This window comes from Coregonus clupeaformis, chromosome 23 (genome assembly GCF_020615455.1).
Source record: "Coregonus clupeaformis isolate EN_2021a chromosome 23, ASM2061545v1, whole genome shotgun sequence".
NCBI lineage: Eukaryota > Metazoa > Chordata > Actinopteri > Salmoniformes > Salmonidae > Coregonus > Coregonus clupeaformis.
Window position 1 is genome coordinate 28,275,102 of NC_059214.1, and position 20,047 is coordinate 28,295,148.

Consider the following 20,047-nt stretch of genomic DNA (forward strand, 5'->3'; position numbering starts at 1 on the left):
ATCCACAACAAGCCTCAGCATCACCCGGACTATTTACATTGACCCCCCCTTTGTTTTTACACTGCTGCTACTCGTTGTTTATTATCTAGGCATAGTCACTTTACCCCTACCTACATGTACAAATTACCTCGACTAACCTGTACCCCCGCACATTGACTCGGTACCGGTACCCCCTGTATATAGCCTTGTTATTTTAATGTGTTACTTTTTATTTTATTTTTTACTTTAGTTTATTTAGTAAATATTTCCTTAACTCTATTTCTTGAACTGCATTGTTGGTTAAGGGCTCGTAAGTAAGTGTTTCACGGTAAGGTCTACACCTGTTGTATTCGGCACATTACATTTGATTTGATCACTAACACTACCTACAGTGGGATCCGAAGTTGACACTCTTGATACAGATGAACAAAAATGTCAGTATAAAAAAAATAATTGAAATACAGAGCTATATTGTATGCTCAAAAACATTTGGAAATTATATCATACTAATACAATTGCTCAGAGAAAGATTTTGTTTAACAAGTAATATTGATTTTATCTCCAAAAGGTAGGGGTCAAAATGATTGACACCCCTGTTTTCAATACCTCACCTTGCTGAGCATTTTTCTAAAATGTTTTATGTGTTGGAGAACACATTGGGAGGGATGTTAGACCATTCCTCCATACAGAATAATTATATATATTTGATATCCTTCGTCTGCACTTATGGACGTCCCTTTTCAATTCAAACCACAGGGTTTCAATGGGGTTCAAGTCCGGACACCGAGATGGCCATTGCAAAATGATGATTTTGTGGCCAATTAACAATTTATTTGTGGATTTTTATGAGTGCTCGGTGTTATCGTCTTGCTGGAAGATTCACTTGCGGCCAAGTCTCAGCCTCCTGGCAGAGGCAACCAGGTTTTTGGCTAAAATATCCTGGTACTGGATAAAGTTCATGATGCCATTGACCTTAACAAGGGCCCCACTCCAGTGGAAGCAAAATAGCCCCATAACATCAAATATCCACCACCATATTTTACAGTAGATATGGGGTTATTTTCTGCTCCTGCATTCTCATTTCGATGCCAGACCCACCACTGGTGTGCGTGGCCAAAGAGCTTTATTTTCATGTCATCTAACAAATGTAAACGCCTGGAAGTTTGCTAAACGGCATTGGCACTTGGATTGGAACCGGTGCTTTGGTCAGATGACATAAAAATAGAGCTTGAATTGAAGAAGGCAGTCCAAAAAAACACAAATGAAGGATATCAAGGATCTGGAAGGATTCTGTATGGAGGAATGGTCTATGATCCCTCCCAATGTGTTCTCCAACTCATAAAACATTTTAGAAAAAGGCTCATTACAATTATCTTCGCACGGTGAGGTATTGAAAACAGGGGTATCAATAATTTTGACTCCTACCTTTGAAAGAAAAAAAATATTACTTGTTAAACAGAAATCTCTTTCTCTGAGCAATAGCATTTATATAAAATAATATAATTTCGGAAAGTATTCAGAAATTATTCAGACCCCTTGACTTTTTTTTTTTTTACATTTTGTTAAGTTAGCGCCTTATTATATTCTTTTTTCAGCAATCTACACATAATACCCCACAATGACGAAGTGAAAACAGGTTTAGAATTTTTTGCAAATGTATTAAAAATAAAAAACTGAAATACCTTATTTACATAAGTATTCAGACCCTTTGCTATGAGACTCGAAATTGAGCTTAGGTGCATCCTGTTTCCATTGACCATCCTTGAGATGTTTCTACAACTTGATTGGAGTCCACCTGTGGTAAATTCAATTGATTGGACATGATTTGGAAAGGCACACACCGGTCTATAGAAGGTCCCACAGTTGACAATGCATGTCAAAGCAAAAACCAAGCCATGAGGTTGAAGGAATTGTCCATAGAGCTCCGAGACAAGATTGTGTCGAGGCACAGATCTGGGGAAGGGTACCAAAACATTTCTGCAGCATTGAAGGTCCCCAAGAACACAGTGGCCTCCATCATTCTTAAATGGAAGAAGTTTGGAACCACCAAAACTCTTCCTAGAGCTGGCCGCCCGGCCAAACTGAGCAATCGGGGTAGAAGGGCCTTGGTCAGGGAGGTGACCAAGAACCTGATGGTCACTCTGACAGAGCTCTAGAGTTCCTCTGTGGAGATGGGAGAACCTTCCAGAAGGACAACCATCTCTGCAGCACTCCACCAATGAGGCCTTTATGGTAGAGTGGCCAGCCGGAAGCCACTCCTCATTAAAAGGCACGCTTGGAGTTTGGCAAAAGGCACCTAAAGACTCTCAGACCATGAAAAACAAGATTCTCTGGTCTGATGAAACCAAGATTGAACTCTTTGGCCTGAATGCCAAGCGTCACGTCTGGAGTAAACCTGGCACCATGCATGGTGGTGGCAGCATCATGCCGTGGGGATGTTTTTCTGCGGCAGGGACTGTGAGACTAGTCAGGATCGAGACAAAGATGAACGGAGCAAAGTACAGAGAGATCCTTGATGAAAACCTGCTCCAGAGCGCTCAGGACCTCAGACTGGGGCATAGGTTCACCTTCCAACAGGACAACGACCCTAAGCAAACAGCCAAGACAACGCAGGAGCAGCTTCGGGACAAGTCTCTGAATGTCCTTGAGTGGCCCAGCCAGAGCCCGGACTTGAACCTGATCTAACATCTCTGGAGAGACCTGAAAATAGCTGTGCAGCAAATAGCTGTGCAGCAACTCTCCCCATCCAAACCTGATAGAGCTTAAGAGGATATGCAGAGAATGGGAGAAACTCCCCAAGTACGGGTGTACCAAGCTTGTAGCGTCATACCCAAGAAGACTCGATGCTGTAATCGCTGCCAAAGGTGCTTCAACAAAGTACTGAGTATATGGTCTAAATACTTAAGTAAATCTGATATTTCAGTTTTCTATTTTTAATACATTTGCAAAAAAAAATCTAAAAACCTGTTTTTGCTTTGTCATTATGGGGTATTGTGTGTAGATTGATGAGGGGGAAAAAAACATTTGATCAATTTTAGAATAAGGCTGTAACGTAACAACATGTGGAAAAGTCAAGGGGTCTGAATACTTTCCGAAGGCACTGTAGCTCAGTATTTTAATTATTTAAGTTATACAGTAATTTTTGCTCGTCTTTTATCAAGGGTGTCAATCATTTCGGACCCCACTGTATAGGGTGGACAGGACAGGGTACATTGTGTCCATTGGTCAGTCTCAATTACCACTTTCACAGATAAATATTATTCTGAAGTGTGAATGATATTAGAAGATATAAACTGGTTAGTGAACTGACACAGTGATAGTCGTTCCCTCTTTCTCACACTACCACTCTACTTTTAGAGGAAGACATTCTAAGCAGAGTGGCCTCACTTCCATTTTTGTAGAAATACAGCACCTTGCCATCTATACTAAAATATTGATATTACACTTGATCCTAGATGAAATCCACAAAATCCCAACATGAACCCAAATTATTTCAGCTGCACTCCCTATTCGGTTTCCATATCAACCCCAAACACATGAGCATGCTTTTTTTCCGCCAGTAACAATGCCCTTCCTCAGTTCTCACCCATTGCAGGGGTTGTCCTGGTACTTGGGGGCCGTGTAAGAGAATGGTGACATGTTCTTGTCTACGAAGGAGCCAAAGCCCAGTCTGAAGTTCGAGGTGAGTTTCCTCATCTCGTCAGCCAGCTTGGTGCCCAGATTCCTGATGGTGTCCAGGTCGTCCTTCATGGACAGAGACAGGTCCATCAGGTAGTACAGGTCAACAGGGTAGTCCTCCACCTGACGCACCTGCACTTCGAATGATGTCTGGTCACCTAGTGGGAGGGGGAAATGTATTGATTCGTGCCATTGCTTTGATAGGTTTACAAATCAACCAGCGTCCTACATTTTCCCTGTACTGTGGGTTGACTTTTAACATTTTCTAAGAAGACAGTGGTTTTTCCCCAATTATACTGAACAAAAATATAAACGCAACATGTAAAGTGTTGGTCCCATGTTTCATGAGCTGAAATAAAATATCCCAAAAATGTTCCATACCCACAAAAAGCGTATTTCTCTCAAATTTTGGGCACACATTTCTTTACACCACTGTTAGTGAGTATTTATCCTTTGCCAAGATAATCCATCCACCTGACAAGTGTTGCATTACAAGAAGCTGATTAAACAGCATGATTATTACACATGTACACCTTGTACTGGGGACAATAAAAGGGCACTAAAATGTGCAGTTTTGTCATACATCAATGCCACAGATGTTAAGTTGAAGGAGCGTGCAATTGGCATGCTGACTGCAGGAATGTCCACCAGAACTGTTGCCAGAGAATTGAATGTTCATTTCTCTACCATAAGCCACCTCCAATGTCATTTTAGAGAATTTGGCAGTATGTCCAACCGGCCTCACAACCGCAGACCACGTGTAACCACGCCAGCCCAGGACCTCCTCGTCCGGCTTCTTCACCTGTTGGACACCAGCCACCCGGACAGCTGATGAAACTGAGGAGTATTTCTGTCTGTGATAAAGCCCTTTTGTGGGGAAAAACTCATTCTGATTGGCTGGGCCAGCATCCCCAGTGGGTGGGCCTGGCTCCTAAGTGGGTGGGCCTATGCCCTCCCATAGCTGCGCCCCTGCCCAGTCATGTGAAATCCACAGATTAGGACCTAATTAATTTATTTCAACTGACTGATTTCCTTATATGAACTGTAACATGTTGCGCTTACATTTTGGTTCAGTATAGATATGTTAACAGTGTTCCATATACAGCTCATGTCTCTCCAGAACCTTAGGTTCAAACCCTGTTGCCTTGGCAACACATTGCGCTCTGAGAGGGTAGATTCTCTGTGCTTACCTGGTCTCACACTGTACGTACAGTCTATCATTGTCATGCCATAGGCCTACATGGCACAAAAAGACTGGATCACTAGGCTTGGACCGGGCTTACCTGGTCTAAGACTCAGGGAGATTTTCTGGGGCATGATCTGGATGACATCATACTGGGTAGGCCCAGAGCCTTTGGAGCTGAGGGGTTCGCTCTTCACTACCATAGTTGTACTACTAGGACTCTCTATGTTATGGGCCTCACAGCCCCTCTTCTGCAGGTTCTGACTCAGGTCACACCGCGACGTCAGGGTCCTCGCCCTGCCAAACTCCTGAGGGAAGAACAAACAAATGACACCTGTCATCCAATGTAGAGCTAGAGTACACACTTGTCTGACTCTCAGCCCTGGCTTCAGTTGAGCATTGGTATGCGAAAATAAAGCATAGGGGGGATCTTGTATATTTTTATTTTAGTTCTGTGAGACAATTGTAGGTCTGAAAGCAGGTGTAGACAGTCCACTATGTACAGAGAACAACAATGATTCCAGAACTGCACAGGTGCACTCCTACATCCTGTTGGCTCATGAAACAACATGCCATCATCACTCCTGAGCTTTTCGTTTTGCATGTGAAGTCTAAACATTACACAACAGTATGAGAGTCCTCACGTCACACTAAGACAGCTATTGGGTTCCATATGTCACATTTAGAAATGTAGTGAGAGTATTACTAATCTCACCACCACAGTGGTGCATTGTAAGTAAACCTAACACTTTGGAGGCGTGAGGCACATGCCCTACCTCTTGTGCGCACCAGGCGCAGCTCGGGTGGATGAGGAGGCATTCTTCACAGGATGTAGCGCTGCCACTCATACAAACATTGAGTCCTAATGAGAAAGTAGTAAAAGTAACCAACACTATTCCAGAGATCCTATTTGATCATTCATGACATTTGATTTCCAGACAATGACACTCGGAGGACAGACATGTAATACACACATTATATTTAGTCTGTTTCGTACTCAAGCGCAGGTGGAATATGGCAAATTACAATTTAGATTATTTATTCCACGTCAGCGTGAAACATAAACCTTTGAATCGATTAAAGCACTATGATCGAAGACCTTGGTTTATAAAGCCTTTATTCAGATATGTATTTATACTTCAATGCAACGTGTCAAACATTTGAAAGAGAATGACAACCACAACAGGCTATTTCGTTTTCACAGGGAAACATTCGAGTGTGTATTGCAACATTGTTGCAGGAATTTCACGGTTACTGTAACAATTGTCCCAATTTCAATACACTAGAACAAGCGATTCCATACGAAAACTAGTCTTCTAGAGCACTTTCCCGTGGATTAAAGCCATTATAGGCCATTACAAACACGTTTCGAATAAACTGGGGAGCAAAACGTTTACAATAAAAAAAAACTTTCTTACCTTGTGCAACATTGTGAATAAATATTTCCAGAACCATGCAGCCAAAGGCTGTACGGTACACCAACTGCCATGGGCTCCACATAATTTCCTCGTAATGGGTCCGATATTCAAAAGTCTGTTTGTGAAGTTTTATGGCACTGCTGTGGCACTGAAGTCGGCAGTCTCCCTTCACTTTAGATCCAGGTTCTGTCTGCTCGGTCGGTGAAGACTAGTGAACCACTTTCTTTGTCCATTTGAACTCCAGCAAAGCTAATCGGCCTCATAATGTAAACGCGACCTCTAAACAAACATTACAATTAATTGTCCCTCTGAAGAATTCCACATAACAGGAGCAAAACAATATTTTTCAATATTGGGTTCAAGGTTTCAAAAGCTGTGATTTTTGCAAATAGTTATGCAGAGCCAGCCTACCATGTTGTCCGTAGTTCACTCATTGCTGACACCATTGGTACTTGTTTTCCAATACTTTTCCATTACTTTTCCAATGGTTATAACCCCTTATTTTTGTGCAATAATTGCCTTGCATAAAAGTACTTTAAAGTATAAGTTCGGCCTAAATGTAGAATATAATTTCAGCTCACTAGAATGGCTTTTCCCTAGCAAGTTTGTGTTCTTCAGTCCCTATAGTTGCGTATCCAGCAGCTAGTCTCCGCCCATTCGTTAACCCCATAGATATAGACAGTCATCATCTTCATATCTGTGCCATTATAGCGTCTGTGACAGCCTGGGCAGCGCCATTGAGGATATTGGCCCAGTCAAAAATGTATTATCCCAACAAGTATACAGCTAATATATTGATGGTATTATAGAAGTACAAAGCTATAGAGTATAGTTTATTCCACAGTAACTGTCTATGCTTAGTCAATGTAACCTAATTGCCTAATGAGCACATTCAGAAGTCATGTTACCACCTGTTAGATACAATAGAGCGTGTGTAGCGTCTATACTAACGATCGGGGAGCTCACGTAATCAGCACCGCTTTTACATGTGCAGTAAAACCCTATCGCTTACACCTCACTGGCCTGGCTCAGTAGATTATTCAGCGATCAACAAAAACCTGGAAGCTTGCACCACCTGCTGGCCATTAACTGAAACGCGAGAACTTGCATGATAAAGGGATTTGCTTGTATACCATGCATAGGCATACATATCAAGGCCAGTTGGGGCTGAGACAGAAACTCTAAATGCACAACAACCCACACAAGATACCAAACTAAAGTATATTTTATTAACGTAACAATATGCAAAATGAAATTAACTATATACTAACTCCATATGTCCAACAGGCAAACACTAGCTAAGCACAGTGCCTTCAGAAAGTATTCACACCCCGTTGACTTTTTCCACATTGTTGTTACAGCCTGAATTTAAAATGGATTACATTTAGATTTGTCACTGACCTACATACAATACCCCATAATGTCAAAGTGGAATTGTTTTTAAAAATCTGTACAAATTAATAAAAAATGAAAAGCTGAAATGTCTTGAGTCAATAAGTCCTCAACCCCTTTGTTATTGCAAGCCTAAATCATTTCAGGAGTAAAAATGTGCTTAACAAGTCACATAAGTTGCATGGACTCACTGTGTGCAAAAGTGGTATTTCTAGAACGACTACCTTATCTCTGTACCGCACACATACAATTATCTGTAAGGTCCCTCAGTCGCGCAGTGAATTTCAAACACAGATTCTACCACAAAGACCAGGGAGGTTTTCCAATGCCTCACAAAGGGCACCTATTGGTAGATGGATTTTGTGTGTCGAAAAAAAAGACATTGAGTATCCCTTTGAGCATGGTGAAGTTATTAATTACACTTTGGATGGTGTATCAATCCAGGCGTCCTGCCTTACTCAGTTGCCGGAGAGGAAGGAAACCATGAGGCCAATGGTGACTTTAAAACAGTTACGGAGTTCAATGGCTATCATAGGAGAAAACTGAGAATGGATCAACTAACCTAATTGACAGAGTGAAAAGGAAGCCTGTACAGAATACAAATATTCAAAAAATTGCATCCTGTTTGCAACAAGGCACTAAAGTAATACTGCAAAAAATGTGGCAGAGCAATTAACTTTTTCTTCTGAATACAAAGTGTTATGTTTAGGGCAAATCCAATACAACACATTACTGAGTACCACTCTCCATATTTTCCAGCATAGTGGTGGATGCATCATGTTATGGGTATGCTTGTAATCATTAAGGACTGGGTAGTTGTTTAGAATAAAATAAAATAAACAGAAGGGCGCTAAGCACAGGCAAAGTCCTAGAGGAAATCCTGTTTCAGTCTGCTTTCCACCAGAGACGTTTTTACGTTTTTTTAGTCATTTAGCAGACGCTCTTATCCAGAGTGACTTACAGTTAGTGAGTGCATACATTTTATTTGTTTCATACTGGTCCCCCGTGGGAAACGAACCCACAACCCTGGCGTTGCAAACACCATGCTCTACCAACTGAGCTACACGGGACCAGACACTGGGAGATTAATTCACCTTTCAGCAGGACAATAACCTAAAACACAAGGCCAAATATACACTGGATTTGCTTACCAATAAGACAGTGAATGTTCCTGAGTGTCTGAGCGACAGCTTGAAAATCTATGGCAAAACCTGAAAATGGTTGTCTAACAAAGACCAACAACCAATTTGAGAGCTTGAAGAATTTTTAAAAGAATAATGGGCAAATGTTGCACAATCCAGGTGTGCAAAGCTCTTAAGAGACTAACCCAGAAAGACTCACAGTCGTAATCACTGCTAAAGGTGCTTCTACGAAGTAATGACTCAAGGGTGTGAATACTTATGTAAATTGAATATTTCTGCATTTCATTTTCAATACATTTTGAAAAAATATCTAAAAACATGTTTTCACTTCGTCATTATGGGGTATTTTGTGTAGATGGGTGAGAAAAACAATCTATTGAATCCATTTTTAATTCAGGCTGTAACAACAAAATGTGGAATAAGTCAAGGGGTATGAATACTTTCTGAAGGCACTGTAGCTTTGACAATAACAGTATTCCAATACTGAGAGGATGGACAAAGGGGAAAATGGTTGAATCTGGAGGATACGTGAACTATCCTTCCAGACATAATTAATCAAATTGTCCTGTGGAGAACAAAACTGATTAATTTTAAAAAAACGTAACCTACTCTGATATCCAAGATCAATATTTCAGGTTTTCAGATGTATTTAACTAAAACAGAACATAAAAACTCCTTTGCAATTCTACCATGACTTGAATTAACTTAAAAAGTCAAATGTAATTTTTAACAATTTGCAAACTAAAAATATATATTTCTTCTTCATATTTGCACTTTTCAGGCTCAAAAGTACATAAAACAATTCACTAAGTACTGTAGCAAAAGAGTAGAGTAATAACATGCCCTCTCTGAGGAACAAACAAAACAGTGGATAAGTTCCTTACTACATTTAAGTAAATCAAAAGCCTGGCTTTGGGCAAACCTGTAACCTGTGTTTCAACACAAAGGCAAATAACAACAGATTGGAGAGAGTGGAGTCAACAATAGAATAGGAAGTGGAGTCCTTATCGTGTCAGCAGGTCAGAGGTCATGTTTACAATGGTCTTGAGAGGCAGGCCGCTGAGGAACCCCTGGTGTTTGGCCCTCAGCTCCAGCAAGGCGTCAACAATCCTCTGCCTCCCCGCCTCTGGGTGGCGCTCTGACAACTGGGCCATCAGTGTATCGAAGCTACCCATGGTGGCGTAGTGCTGGGGCACACAGGTCCCCGACGCCGTGGGGGAGTCACACACGGTGGTCCTCTTCTGGAGGCTGAGCTGCAGGGGCTGGAGCGAGACACCAGATGAGATCAGACACCAAAGACATGGGAGAGAGGGAATGATTATGGACAAATCAACTTGGGAGCATTCAACGCATTGCAACAGATTGAAAACAAATAATATTTCCATCTACAATCCCTGATTACAAAACAACAACTGCAGAGAAACATCCCCCTAACCTTCAGTGGGGTGGTGATATGGGTGTTTTTGCTCTTGGAGTCTTGGGGGCCTGGGGCGTCTCCAGAGGGCCCTGCCTTGGTGCTGGCTGAGGGACCAGGCTGTTGCTGGGTTTGCCCCCCCTGACCCTGGCTCCCAGTGTGGCTTGGTCTGCAGATGTGCACCACATGCACCGTGTGTCCCTGCATATTGCACCCGTCCATCTCACTCAATGCACTGTCAGCCATCTTTGGACCACTCACAGTCACTATGGCAACTCTGCAAGAACAGAGAGAGAAGGTCTTAACATTGACATGTACTCAATTGCTTCATGTGAGGGGACAATATTCTATACAAAAGTCTGTGTTGTTGATGTTATTATACTGAAATCTTGATGTAACAACAGTTGCCTTGGAACGCTTATACATTCATTAACTTAAGTTTCATTCTACAGGGTCACTGTGGTTTTATTTTACCGGAGGTTGTTGCTGAAGGTGGAAATGCTCACTTCAGATGCTTGATACTTCTCAAACCAGAGCATTACTTCTCTCTATGAAGACAGACAGATAGGGGACTTTTATTAGGGTATGTTGCCCCCTGGTGGCCAGATCACTCCTCACACTTTCCCATTTTTATCACTGATTCCTCACATCCAATCTCCTTGCCTCCTTTCAAACAGCATTGGAGAAGAAGGTCCAAGGGAAGGGACCTTGGACCTTCTCCAAAACGGTTGATGCAACGGATGCAAGGAATCGAGGAAAGATGAATTGAGTTATAAACATTGTCACATGCTGAGGCTTACCTCCGTTACATCACTGGGTAGGTCTGTGACACACAGGAAGGAGCTCTGATCCTTCTCCCCAACCACTCCTAAAGAAATATATCAATTAATGTTTATAAACACTGTTTATGAACTTGTTATGTGTGGGTTATGAAATCCTTATGTACCAGTAGGTAGTGTTACCGAAATATCAAATTCAGCAAGATTCAGTCAAATTATGAACAACACACAGTGAAACATTTGAAACTCAAAATCTTGAGGTCTGTCTGTCATGCAGCTTTTTCCCTCAAACCTATCCTTGCCATTTCCTTCCTCCTCCGGGACCTCAGCCAGACCTCCTTCCTTCAGCTCTACACCATCAGGCTCAAGGTCCTCCTCTGCATCGTACCACGCCTCGCTAGAGTTGTGGTCTTTGGTTCCACCTGTTGAGTGTGAGTTAGGAAAACCAGGTGGATAGGAACCAGCTTTGAGAACACTGTAGAGCAACGCATTCTATGTTTATACATTCAATGACCCAATGTGTTTGTACAGTGAGGGAAAAAAGTATTTGATCCCCTGCTGATTTTGTACATTTGCCCACTGACAAAGACATGATCAGTCTATAATTTTAATGTTAGGTTTATTAGAACAGTGAGAGACAGAATAACAAAACAAAAATCCAGAAAAACACATGTTAAAAATTGCACAAAATGTTATAAATTGATTTGCATTTTAATGAGGGAAATAAGTATTTGACCCCTCTGCAAAACATGACTTAGTACTTGGTGGCAAAACCCTTGTTGGCAATCACAGAGGTCAGAGGTTTCTTGTAGTTGGCCACCAGGTTTGCACACATCTCAGGAGGGATTTTGTCCCACTCCTCTTTGCAGATCTTCTCCAAGTCATTAAGGTTTTGAGGCTACGCTTGGCAACTCAAACCTTCAGCTCCCTCCACAGATTTTCTATGATTAAGGTCTAGCGACTGCTAGCCACTCAGGCCGTGCTTCTTAGCCACTCCTTTGTTGCCTTGGCCTGTGTTTTGGGTCATTGTCATGCTGGAATACCCATCCACAACCCATTTTCAATGCCCTGGCTGAGGGAAGGGGTTCTCACCCAAGATTTGACGGTACATGGCCCCGTCCATCATCCCGAGCTGTGAAGTTGTCCTGTCCCCTTGAAAAACACCCCCAAAGCAAAATGTTTCCACCTCCATGTTTGACGGTGGGGATGGTGTTCTTGGGGTCATAGGCAGCATTCCTCCTCCAAATACGGCGAGTTGAGTTGATGCCAAAGAGCTTGATTTTGGTCTCATCTGACCGCAACACTTTCACCCAGTTCTCCTCTGAATCATTCAGATGTTCATTGGCAAACTTCAGACGGGCCTGTATATGTGCTTTCTTGAGCAGGGGGACCTTGCGGGCGCTGCAGGATTTCAGTCCTTCACGGCATAGTGTGTTACCAATTGTTTTCTTGGTGACTATGGTCCCAGCTGCCTTGAGATCATTGACAAGATCCTCCCGTGTAGTTCTGGGCTGATTCCTCACCGTTCTCATGATCATTGCAACTCCACGAGGTGAGATCTTGCATGGAGCCCCAGGCCGAGGGAGATTGACAGTTATTTTGTGTTTCTTCCATTTGCGAATAATCGCACCAAATGTTGTCACCTTCTCACCAAGCTACTTGGCGATGGTCTTGTAGCCCATTCCAGCCTTGTGTAGGTCTACAATCTTGTCCCTGACATCCTGGGAGAGCTCTTTGGTCTTGGCCATGGTGGAGAGTTTGGAATCTGATTGATTGATTGGTTCTGTGGACAGGTGTCTTTTACACAGGTAACAAGCTGAGATTAGGAGCACTCCCTTTAAGAGTGTGCTCCTAATCTCAGCTCGTTACCTGTATAAAAGACACATGGGAGCCAAAAATCTTTCTGATTGAGAGGGTGTCAAATACTGATTTCCCTCATTAAAATGAAAATTAATTTATAACATTTTTGACATGCGTTTTTCAGGATTTTTTTGTTGTTATTCTGTCTCTCACTGTTCAAATAAACCTACCATTAAAATTATAGACTGATCATTTCTTTGTCAGTGGGCAAATGTACAAAATCAGCAGGGGATCAAATACTTTTTCCCCTCACTGTACCTATCCCTCCCTATTCAAATAAACCATGGATGAATGAACGAATAGGTCTCATTACCTGGCCTGGGCCCCCGGTTGACCACAGGCTGCTGGGGGAGGAGGGTGACTGCCTTCCCAGACCTGCAGTCCTCAGCCTTGGGGTTACCAACTGGCCCTTCTGCCTTCATCCTGCCAACCATCCCATCATCCTGTCCAAGGACTGATAAAACAGACTGGGACACCAGTCTGTTTAACTCTCCATCTCCTTCACCAACTACACTAACGTCCTCTACGCGGGCATCCTCTACCAGCAACTGCTGGGAGCTCCTATCTGAGACACTGGAGGATAGGGAAAAAAACAATTTATACAATCAACTTCATTCATTAATTCACTCACTCACTCATTCATTATTTCATTAATCAAATACCTACTCAGACAGAGCATTTCCCAAAGACTCGTCAACTATCTGAAAAGGGGAAAACAACCATGAGATCCACCCTGCATCGTACAAACCTAAATGTACTGAGAGGAAGGAAGGGTACCAGAGGGAGCAGCTTACCTGTTGGGGGACGTAGCTGGTCCCTGAGGTGATCCTCTGGGAGTCGACAGACAGGGGTCTGAGCTGGTCCAGGGGTATACCTGACAGGACCTGTCTCCTCATCTCTCTGTAGTCTACCTCCAGGACCTGCAGCACCTTCACCAGGCTCTCAGGCGGCCCCTCAGTCCTACAGGGCAGGGGGGTGGGGATATACATACTGGAATGTCAACATAGTAATAATATAGCGCTGGTTTCTTGGACCCAGATTAAGCCTTTTCCTGGACTAAGATTATGGGGCTTTTTAGAGCTGCCATAACAGGGAAGGTGTATTCAACAGCTACATTACCATTATAGTGGCTAACTGTGAATGATCAACATGCATGATCAGATAGACATAACACTAACAGATACCACATGTCCAATTATATTTTAACCCTCTCATATATGGACCTAATGAATAAATGAATTAATGAGTTTTAATTGTAAGGTGCCCTGCTGTCTCCTGTCCTGTCCCTTACCCTGGACCTAAATGATATATGACTGAGTTCTGCCCAACTTTGTAAAGTGCCAAGCTGTCATCCCTCCTGTCCTGTCTCTTACCCCTGGACCAGACGGTCTCCCTCGGGTGAGGTGTAGTAGCGACTCCAGCAGTGCCGTTGGCACATCCAATACTGCAGGGCCAGCAGGCTCAGCTCTGCCCGCCTGGCACGCTGGACACAGTCACATTCACCACGGTCTGCGTCACCGCAGCCTCTTCCATCTCTCACACTCACACCGCCTGCAGAGCTGATACAGGCAGCAACAGACATAGCCAAGGTCAGCACTTCAGCAGATGGAAGAATAGAATCATGGAGATTTTCATGATCTCAAATAAATCCGGAATGGAGGTTTAACAGATAACAGAAAGAAAAGTGTATTTATTTAGTGAGACTAAAATACCTTGCCATTTTCTCTTTCAGCTCTTTCAGTTCCTCTTGAGCAAATTTCAGCTTGATGAATTCCTTAAAGACATTTAGATATTGAAGAAAAATGTATTTCATTAAAAAGGAAATCTGAATGACAACTATAAACATTACAGGAGGAGTGTTAACAGTAATGTACCTCAGTGAGATAGTCCAGGTCTGCCATGTGGACTTCAGTGATGACATACTTGTCAGTTGTAGTTGTGCCCCGAGTTTGTGTGTTCTGGTTGCAGCCTGTTAGACTGTGGTCAATACCAACCAAGATGTCATGTTTGGTGACGGCAGGCGAAGTATTTGTTGAATGGTCGGCTGTGCTCAGTCTAGCTCCTGTGACCCGTGAAGGAGAGATATCAAAAGTCTGGTTCAGGTTGACTAGAGAGGACACAGACATACCGTTCCCATGCTGTGTGGGGGTCACGACGGCCGCCGCCGCACCAGGGCTTATGGACACAAAGGACTCCTCATAGATGGACTGCTCCTCTCTCTTCGGGGTCTGGGGTGCACTGAGACTCTCTCTAGACCAACCGGACTGGTCCATCTTGGTTTGGCCTTGTGGGCGTGTCGCGTTTAAGTCAGGTGTCCCCTCATTACTTGCTTTATACATGAGAATACTCCCATCCTCTTCCATGATGCTCTGGTAGTCGACGCCATCATTCTCTAGCTCGCATCTTGAGGCCTCTTCCTCATTTGGTAGGTTGCCGGGGCAGTTGTCGTAGGTCCAATCACAGTACTCGCTGAGGTCTCCTGCGCAGGAAGACACCATACTGCCTTCAGGTGTCTCCGCCTCCTCTGCTCCGCTAGGCTGCTCAGTGCTCCCCATGGTGGCCATGAGTGATAGTGAGTCGTCGTGGTCCGGCTCCGCTGACGGGCTGGTGTTGATGCTGGTGTCGTTCCACTCTGTGCGGTCCATCCTTGTGCTATTGAAGCTGTAGTACTCTGGAGGAGTCTCCCGGTCCAACATGGGGAAGTCTGCCGTCTGGTCATGCATGGACTTGGAGTTGGCCATGGACTCACCCTCCTGGCTTTCGATGGTAGACTGGCTCCTGTTAATTCCTCTCTGGCTTTGTATCTCCAGCTCCATATCCAAAGAGAAGTTAGCCTGGGCGGACGGATCCTTACATACCACCACACTACTGCGGTTGTTGCCATCCTGCCACAGCTGAGAGAGCAGCTGGACCTTGGAGCAGTGCGCCTCCTGTTGGCCTGGAGAATTCTCTGTGGCTCCAATATGGCCGCCACTGGTATCACCACAGGCTGACTGGAAGCTATCCTGAAGGTTGACCAGACAGCCCACTGCTGTGGATGGGAAGGTAGTGGTAGTAAAGGACTGAGGCTGACATCTCCTGAACTGCTGCACTGCTCCTGCTGCCACCTGGTGGTGGACTTGGACTGACTGGACTCCATTCCCTGAACAGTTGAACAGATTTAGCTCCTCCTTCAGGTTGTTGGGAAGAAGACCTAACTCTTTCTCCTCTTCTATGAGGAAGACAATAACATGGTTGTATCAAAATAAAGAAACAATAGAGCTAAACAAAACAACTTCTGTTGTGGTGATGAAATCAATGTAACTTTGTGGGATTCATAAAGTAGTAGCTACTGCTACTATTACTTGGCTGCTAGTGTGGAATGAGAGACATTTAATATTACCCATTGACTGTGCAGTAGTATATGACTGACTATGAATGGGCATGTTCCTTCCGAGACATAAAATATGTCCATACAATGCAAATATAACAGTCTATGTTTTCAATTATCATTTTAAAACCACACCTGACTGGCATGCCGGGATCTCCTTCTGGATAGGTGTGCTACAGCGTCGGCATATCTTAGCTCCAGAGGAACAACTGGTTCCACAGTTGGGACACTGAATCACACCATAGAATGTGGGCCTTCTGGATCTGAGAACAGCAGATATGAAATTAGAACAGGATACAAATGGTAGCTTTTACCCTGCTAAATTTATGACAACTACTGGTTGTAGAATCACACCTGGTGACCAACAAATGTAGTTATCTGAATTAACAGGAGAGAGAACATACTTGTTTAGGTTTGATGACATCGTCTGCATAACAGCAGGAGGTTTCCAGCAACCTCTCACCTGTTCTGTATACAATTTTGAAAAAAACAAATGTTATCAAATATAAAGTGATATAAAAGTATAATACAACTATTAATTGAGTAAAATATACAGAGTAAAGCCAGTATAGCGGTATATGTGAGTATGATATGTAGGCTCAGGGACAGCGGTGTACTGCAGTTTCACGAGGCCCCCTGCAAGGTCTAAGCAAGGGCCCATGTTCTCAGAAGAAAAATAATTTGGGGTGGAAACAGCACATTTCTTGTAATTCTACACATTTTGTCATGAGGCTGAAAGAAAAGTTAGCAGTTTTAAAAGCACATTTCCTGCTAATCTACACATTTTGCCATAAGGCCGAGAGAGAATTTTGCAGTTTTAAAGCTAATTTCCTGTAATTCTAAACATTTTGCCATGGCTTATGATGTGTTCATATGCTATGAGCACTGATACGCCAGTGCTCAAGGATAATTCAACCAGGGTTACAACAGAAAATAGATTAAAGTCAAGCAGAGCCATAACTCACGTTTAACATAAACCAGTTGTCTGGCTACTTCCAGAGCAGGATGCCTCTGCAGAAACTGATGGAGTCCTCCTTCCTCTGTGGAACAGAAAGTTGAAAGGGAAAGACAACTAATCCGTTGCTCAGTTTTCACTGAGACTACAGAAAGTAGGCTGTCAATTGGATTAATATTTTACAGTCAATTGGTGGCCCTGGATAGGGATTCTATACAACTGTTTTGTAATTTGACAGCAAAACTGTAAGGACACTATTGGGAGCTTTTGTTTCTCTATAATACAACCTTCCCTGGTCCCTACTGTACCTTGTATGAGCTTCCTGTCCTCCACAGGCAGGGATAAGTACCAACCCAGCAGCTTGGGGTCTGTCAGTTCCAGGAAATGGGTGACTTTCACCAGGTCAAACACAGACCTGTAACATGCAGAGTTAGACCTAGGTTGCGTCCTGATTCTCCAAACCTCTCCCAAAGTATGCACTTGTACACTCCCAGTCTTGGATTTAAAAGCATTGGATTGGTGTAAGTGTTGGCTAGACAGAATTTCCACCATTATTAAATCCATGACAGGGAGTGTGCAAGTGCACACTTCAGCAGAAGGGTGGAGAAATGGGATGCACAATAGACTATTTCATGTTCTTGATTCTCTCATTACAGTATAAAGAATGTGCTGGGACTGATAGACATGATCTATACCTGTTGAGAAGGAATTTTCTGCAGTCCTCTATCAACAAAGACGGAGGGGCTGTATTGAGGTAAAGGCACATTATTAATGCATGTAATTTCCCAAGGCAATGAGGGAGAATACATAAATGGGTTGGACATAATATTAATTATTTTGTAATGAATTTGGAAAGCTCAAGTTAAAAAGTGAAAGGGCATTCCATTGATTATGAGTTTTGTGTTGTAAGAGGAAGCATCCCTCTTGTGCTTATTACTTTGATAGTGTTTATTTTTTTAAAACAAATTCTTCTCCACAATTTCATGATATCCAATTGGTAGTTACAATCTTGTCTCATTGCTGTAACTCCCCAACGGGCTCGGGAGAGGTGAAGGTTGAGACAAGCATCCTCTGAAACATGACCCGACAAGCCGCGCTGCTTTTTAAAACACTGTTCGCTTAACCCGGAAGCCAGCCGCACCAATGTGTCGAAGGAAACACAGTTCGACTGACGACCGAAGTCAGCTGGCAGGCGCCCGGCCCCCCCACAACGAGTCGCTAGAGCGTGATAATCCAAGGAAAGCCCCCTGGCCAAACTGTCCCCTAACGGCGCTGAGCTTATTGTGCGCTGCCCTATGGGGCTCCCGGTCACGGATCGAACCCCAGGCTGAAATGCCTTAAGGCGTCAGCATGCTTCAGTTCGGCTGCCGCCTAGCCGAGGAACCGAACAAGTGTGCTTGCATACTCTCTTAAAAAGTTTTTTAAAAGCGTACTGTTTGTCCATTTTGAGACGCCATAGCCAGTATACACTTCCTCAAAATAGTCTGAATTAATCTAAGATGACTCAAGAAATCTTAGTCACACAATTTTATATCTATCTAAGATGTTTGATGCAGTATTTCTCAACGAAAACATGAAAACAAGTTGTTTCTTGTTGAATGACAACAAAGCCTTTATTGAAGAATCCCTACTGTTGACCAATCACAGACTCGTTTTCATGCAAATTCTTTCATTGAGAAATACTGCAACAAACATCTTAGTTGTAAAATTCCCAAATGAACAAAAACGTCAAAATATCATAATATATGCACAAACTCTTCCAAACTGTTTTGACTGGGAAGACTGGGACAGATACCTTTAGACCCCTGCACCACTTGGAGGATAGTGTTTTAAACAATATGTAACTTTTTGGGTAACCTGACCAAATTCACATAGAAATATGGGTTATAAATCTGTCACTCTCATTGAAAGCAAGTCTAAGAAGCGGTAGATCTGTTCTATGTGCTCTATTTCTATGCTTCCCATGCTTAAATTTAATTTTTGCATTTTTTACTTTCGGTTTTGTACACCAGTTTCAAACAGCTTAAAATACAATATTTGTATTTAATTAAAATATATTTCACAGCGGTTTGGATGGTACAATGATTATCCATTACTTGTTTTGTCACAAACGAAATTAGGCGAACTATTCGAATTTTAGCAACCAGAAAATGGCTGAGCGATTTCTGCATATTTAAAAGCACTCCCCCCCTGACTTACCAGCCAACCCGTTCATTGCATTTGGAAGGAAACGTTGTTCATAAGGTACCATATGTATCTGAATCATCCCTGATGCACAGGGTGTCTGTGAAATATCTGATGGACGCTGTGGCTCCGGCGACAGAGGTAATGGCATGAGCACTGGGAAAGGATACCACATGTTCTGAAAAACATACAACCAATTATCAGATGGAGCTGAGCTGATGCACTTTGACGAAGGCCAGAAATTAATAGATGCGCCATGCGGTTTGAATATATGTGGACATGTTATTAATAACATTTAACTGAGTCCCTTAGATTTATTTGAATATGAACCAATTCAACTAGATACATGGGACATATGGGAGCCTATTTATAACATCCCCATGACATTACTAAATATAGCCTAACGCAGCTAAAAAAACGTTTTACAGGTGTTTGCAATACATTAAAAGCAGCGACATTCTTTACAGCTTTATCTAACGTCATTGGAACGAATAATATCAACTAGTTTGTCGAGAAATATTGACATGTTATGCTGTATCAGTTTACCTTGGTCGAAGTGGGAGTATGTTGTGAAGCGCGTATTTAATAAATTGCACGTGCACGCCACCTGCCAGAGCGGTCGATTGATTTTGACAGCCAATCAGGTTCTTCGACACCGAAACGTTATTAGAGGCTCAGGCTTTGGAACTGGTA

General features: G+C 42.9%; 2 protein-coding genes across 3 annotated transcripts in view; both read right to left on the reverse strand.

Annotated features, from left to right (window-relative positions):
- LOC121537031 (integrin beta-5) overlaps positions 1–6,921 on the reverse strand; it is a 68,241-nt gene extending 61,320 nt beyond the window's left edge. Inside the window, exons 1-4 of one of the 2 annotated variants that reach the window (XM_041844765.2) lie at positions 6,259–6,921; positions 5,617–5,702; positions 4,941–5,148; positions 3,566–3,815 (exon numbers count right to left, since the gene is read on the reverse strand). In XM_041844765.2, coding sequence (XP_041700699.2) covers positions 3,566–3,815; positions 4,941–5,148; positions 5,617–5,702; positions 6,259–6,340 — 626 coding nt within the window. In that variant the 5' untranslated portion in view covers positions 6,341–6,921. The remainder of the gene's footprint in view (positions 1–3,565; positions 3,816–4,940; positions 5,149–5,616; positions 5,703–6,258) is intronic. The other variant, XM_041844766.2, reaches the window with a different exon arrangement.
- Positions 6,922–9,195: 2,274 nt separating this feature from the next.
- On the reverse strand, positions 9,196–20,047 carry rbm44 (RNA binding motif protein 44). The gene is made up of 18 exons (XM_045206421.1): positions 19,901–20,047; positions 19,370–19,532; positions 17,866–17,914; positions 17,479–17,585; positions 17,181–17,255; positions 16,620–16,683; positions 16,351–16,478; positions 14,720–16,056; positions 14,558–14,619; positions 14,219–14,404; positions 13,640–13,805; positions 13,512–13,546; positions 13,159–13,418; positions 11,288–11,407; positions 11,007–11,074; positions 10,681–10,754; positions 10,228–10,483; positions 9,196–10,054 (listed from the first exon to the last, which is right to left on the reverse strand). The coding sequence occupies exons 2-18, from the start codon at positions 19,527–19,529 to the stop codon at positions 9,797–9,799; spliced, it is 3,405 nt and encodes a 1,134-aa protein (XP_045062356.1). The 5' UTR covers positions 19,530–19,532; positions 19,901–20,047; the 3' UTR covers positions 9,196–9,796.

Bases quoted from the DNA above. Each gene is read 5' to 3' on its own strand.
- rbm44 (XM_045206421.1), bottom strand. From the start codon at position 19,529: ATGTGGTATCCTTTCCCAGTGCTCATGCCATTACCTCTGTCGCCGGAG. The intron at 16,057-16,350 runs GTGTGGTTTTAA...TCTTCCTCATAG, and splicing joins GATCCCGGCATGCCAGTCAG to AAGAGGAGAAAGAGTTAGGT. The intron at 14,405-14,557 runs GTATTTTAGTCT...TGCCTGTATCAG, and splicing joins CTGAAAGAGAAAATGGCAAG to CTCTGCAGGCGGTGTGAGTG.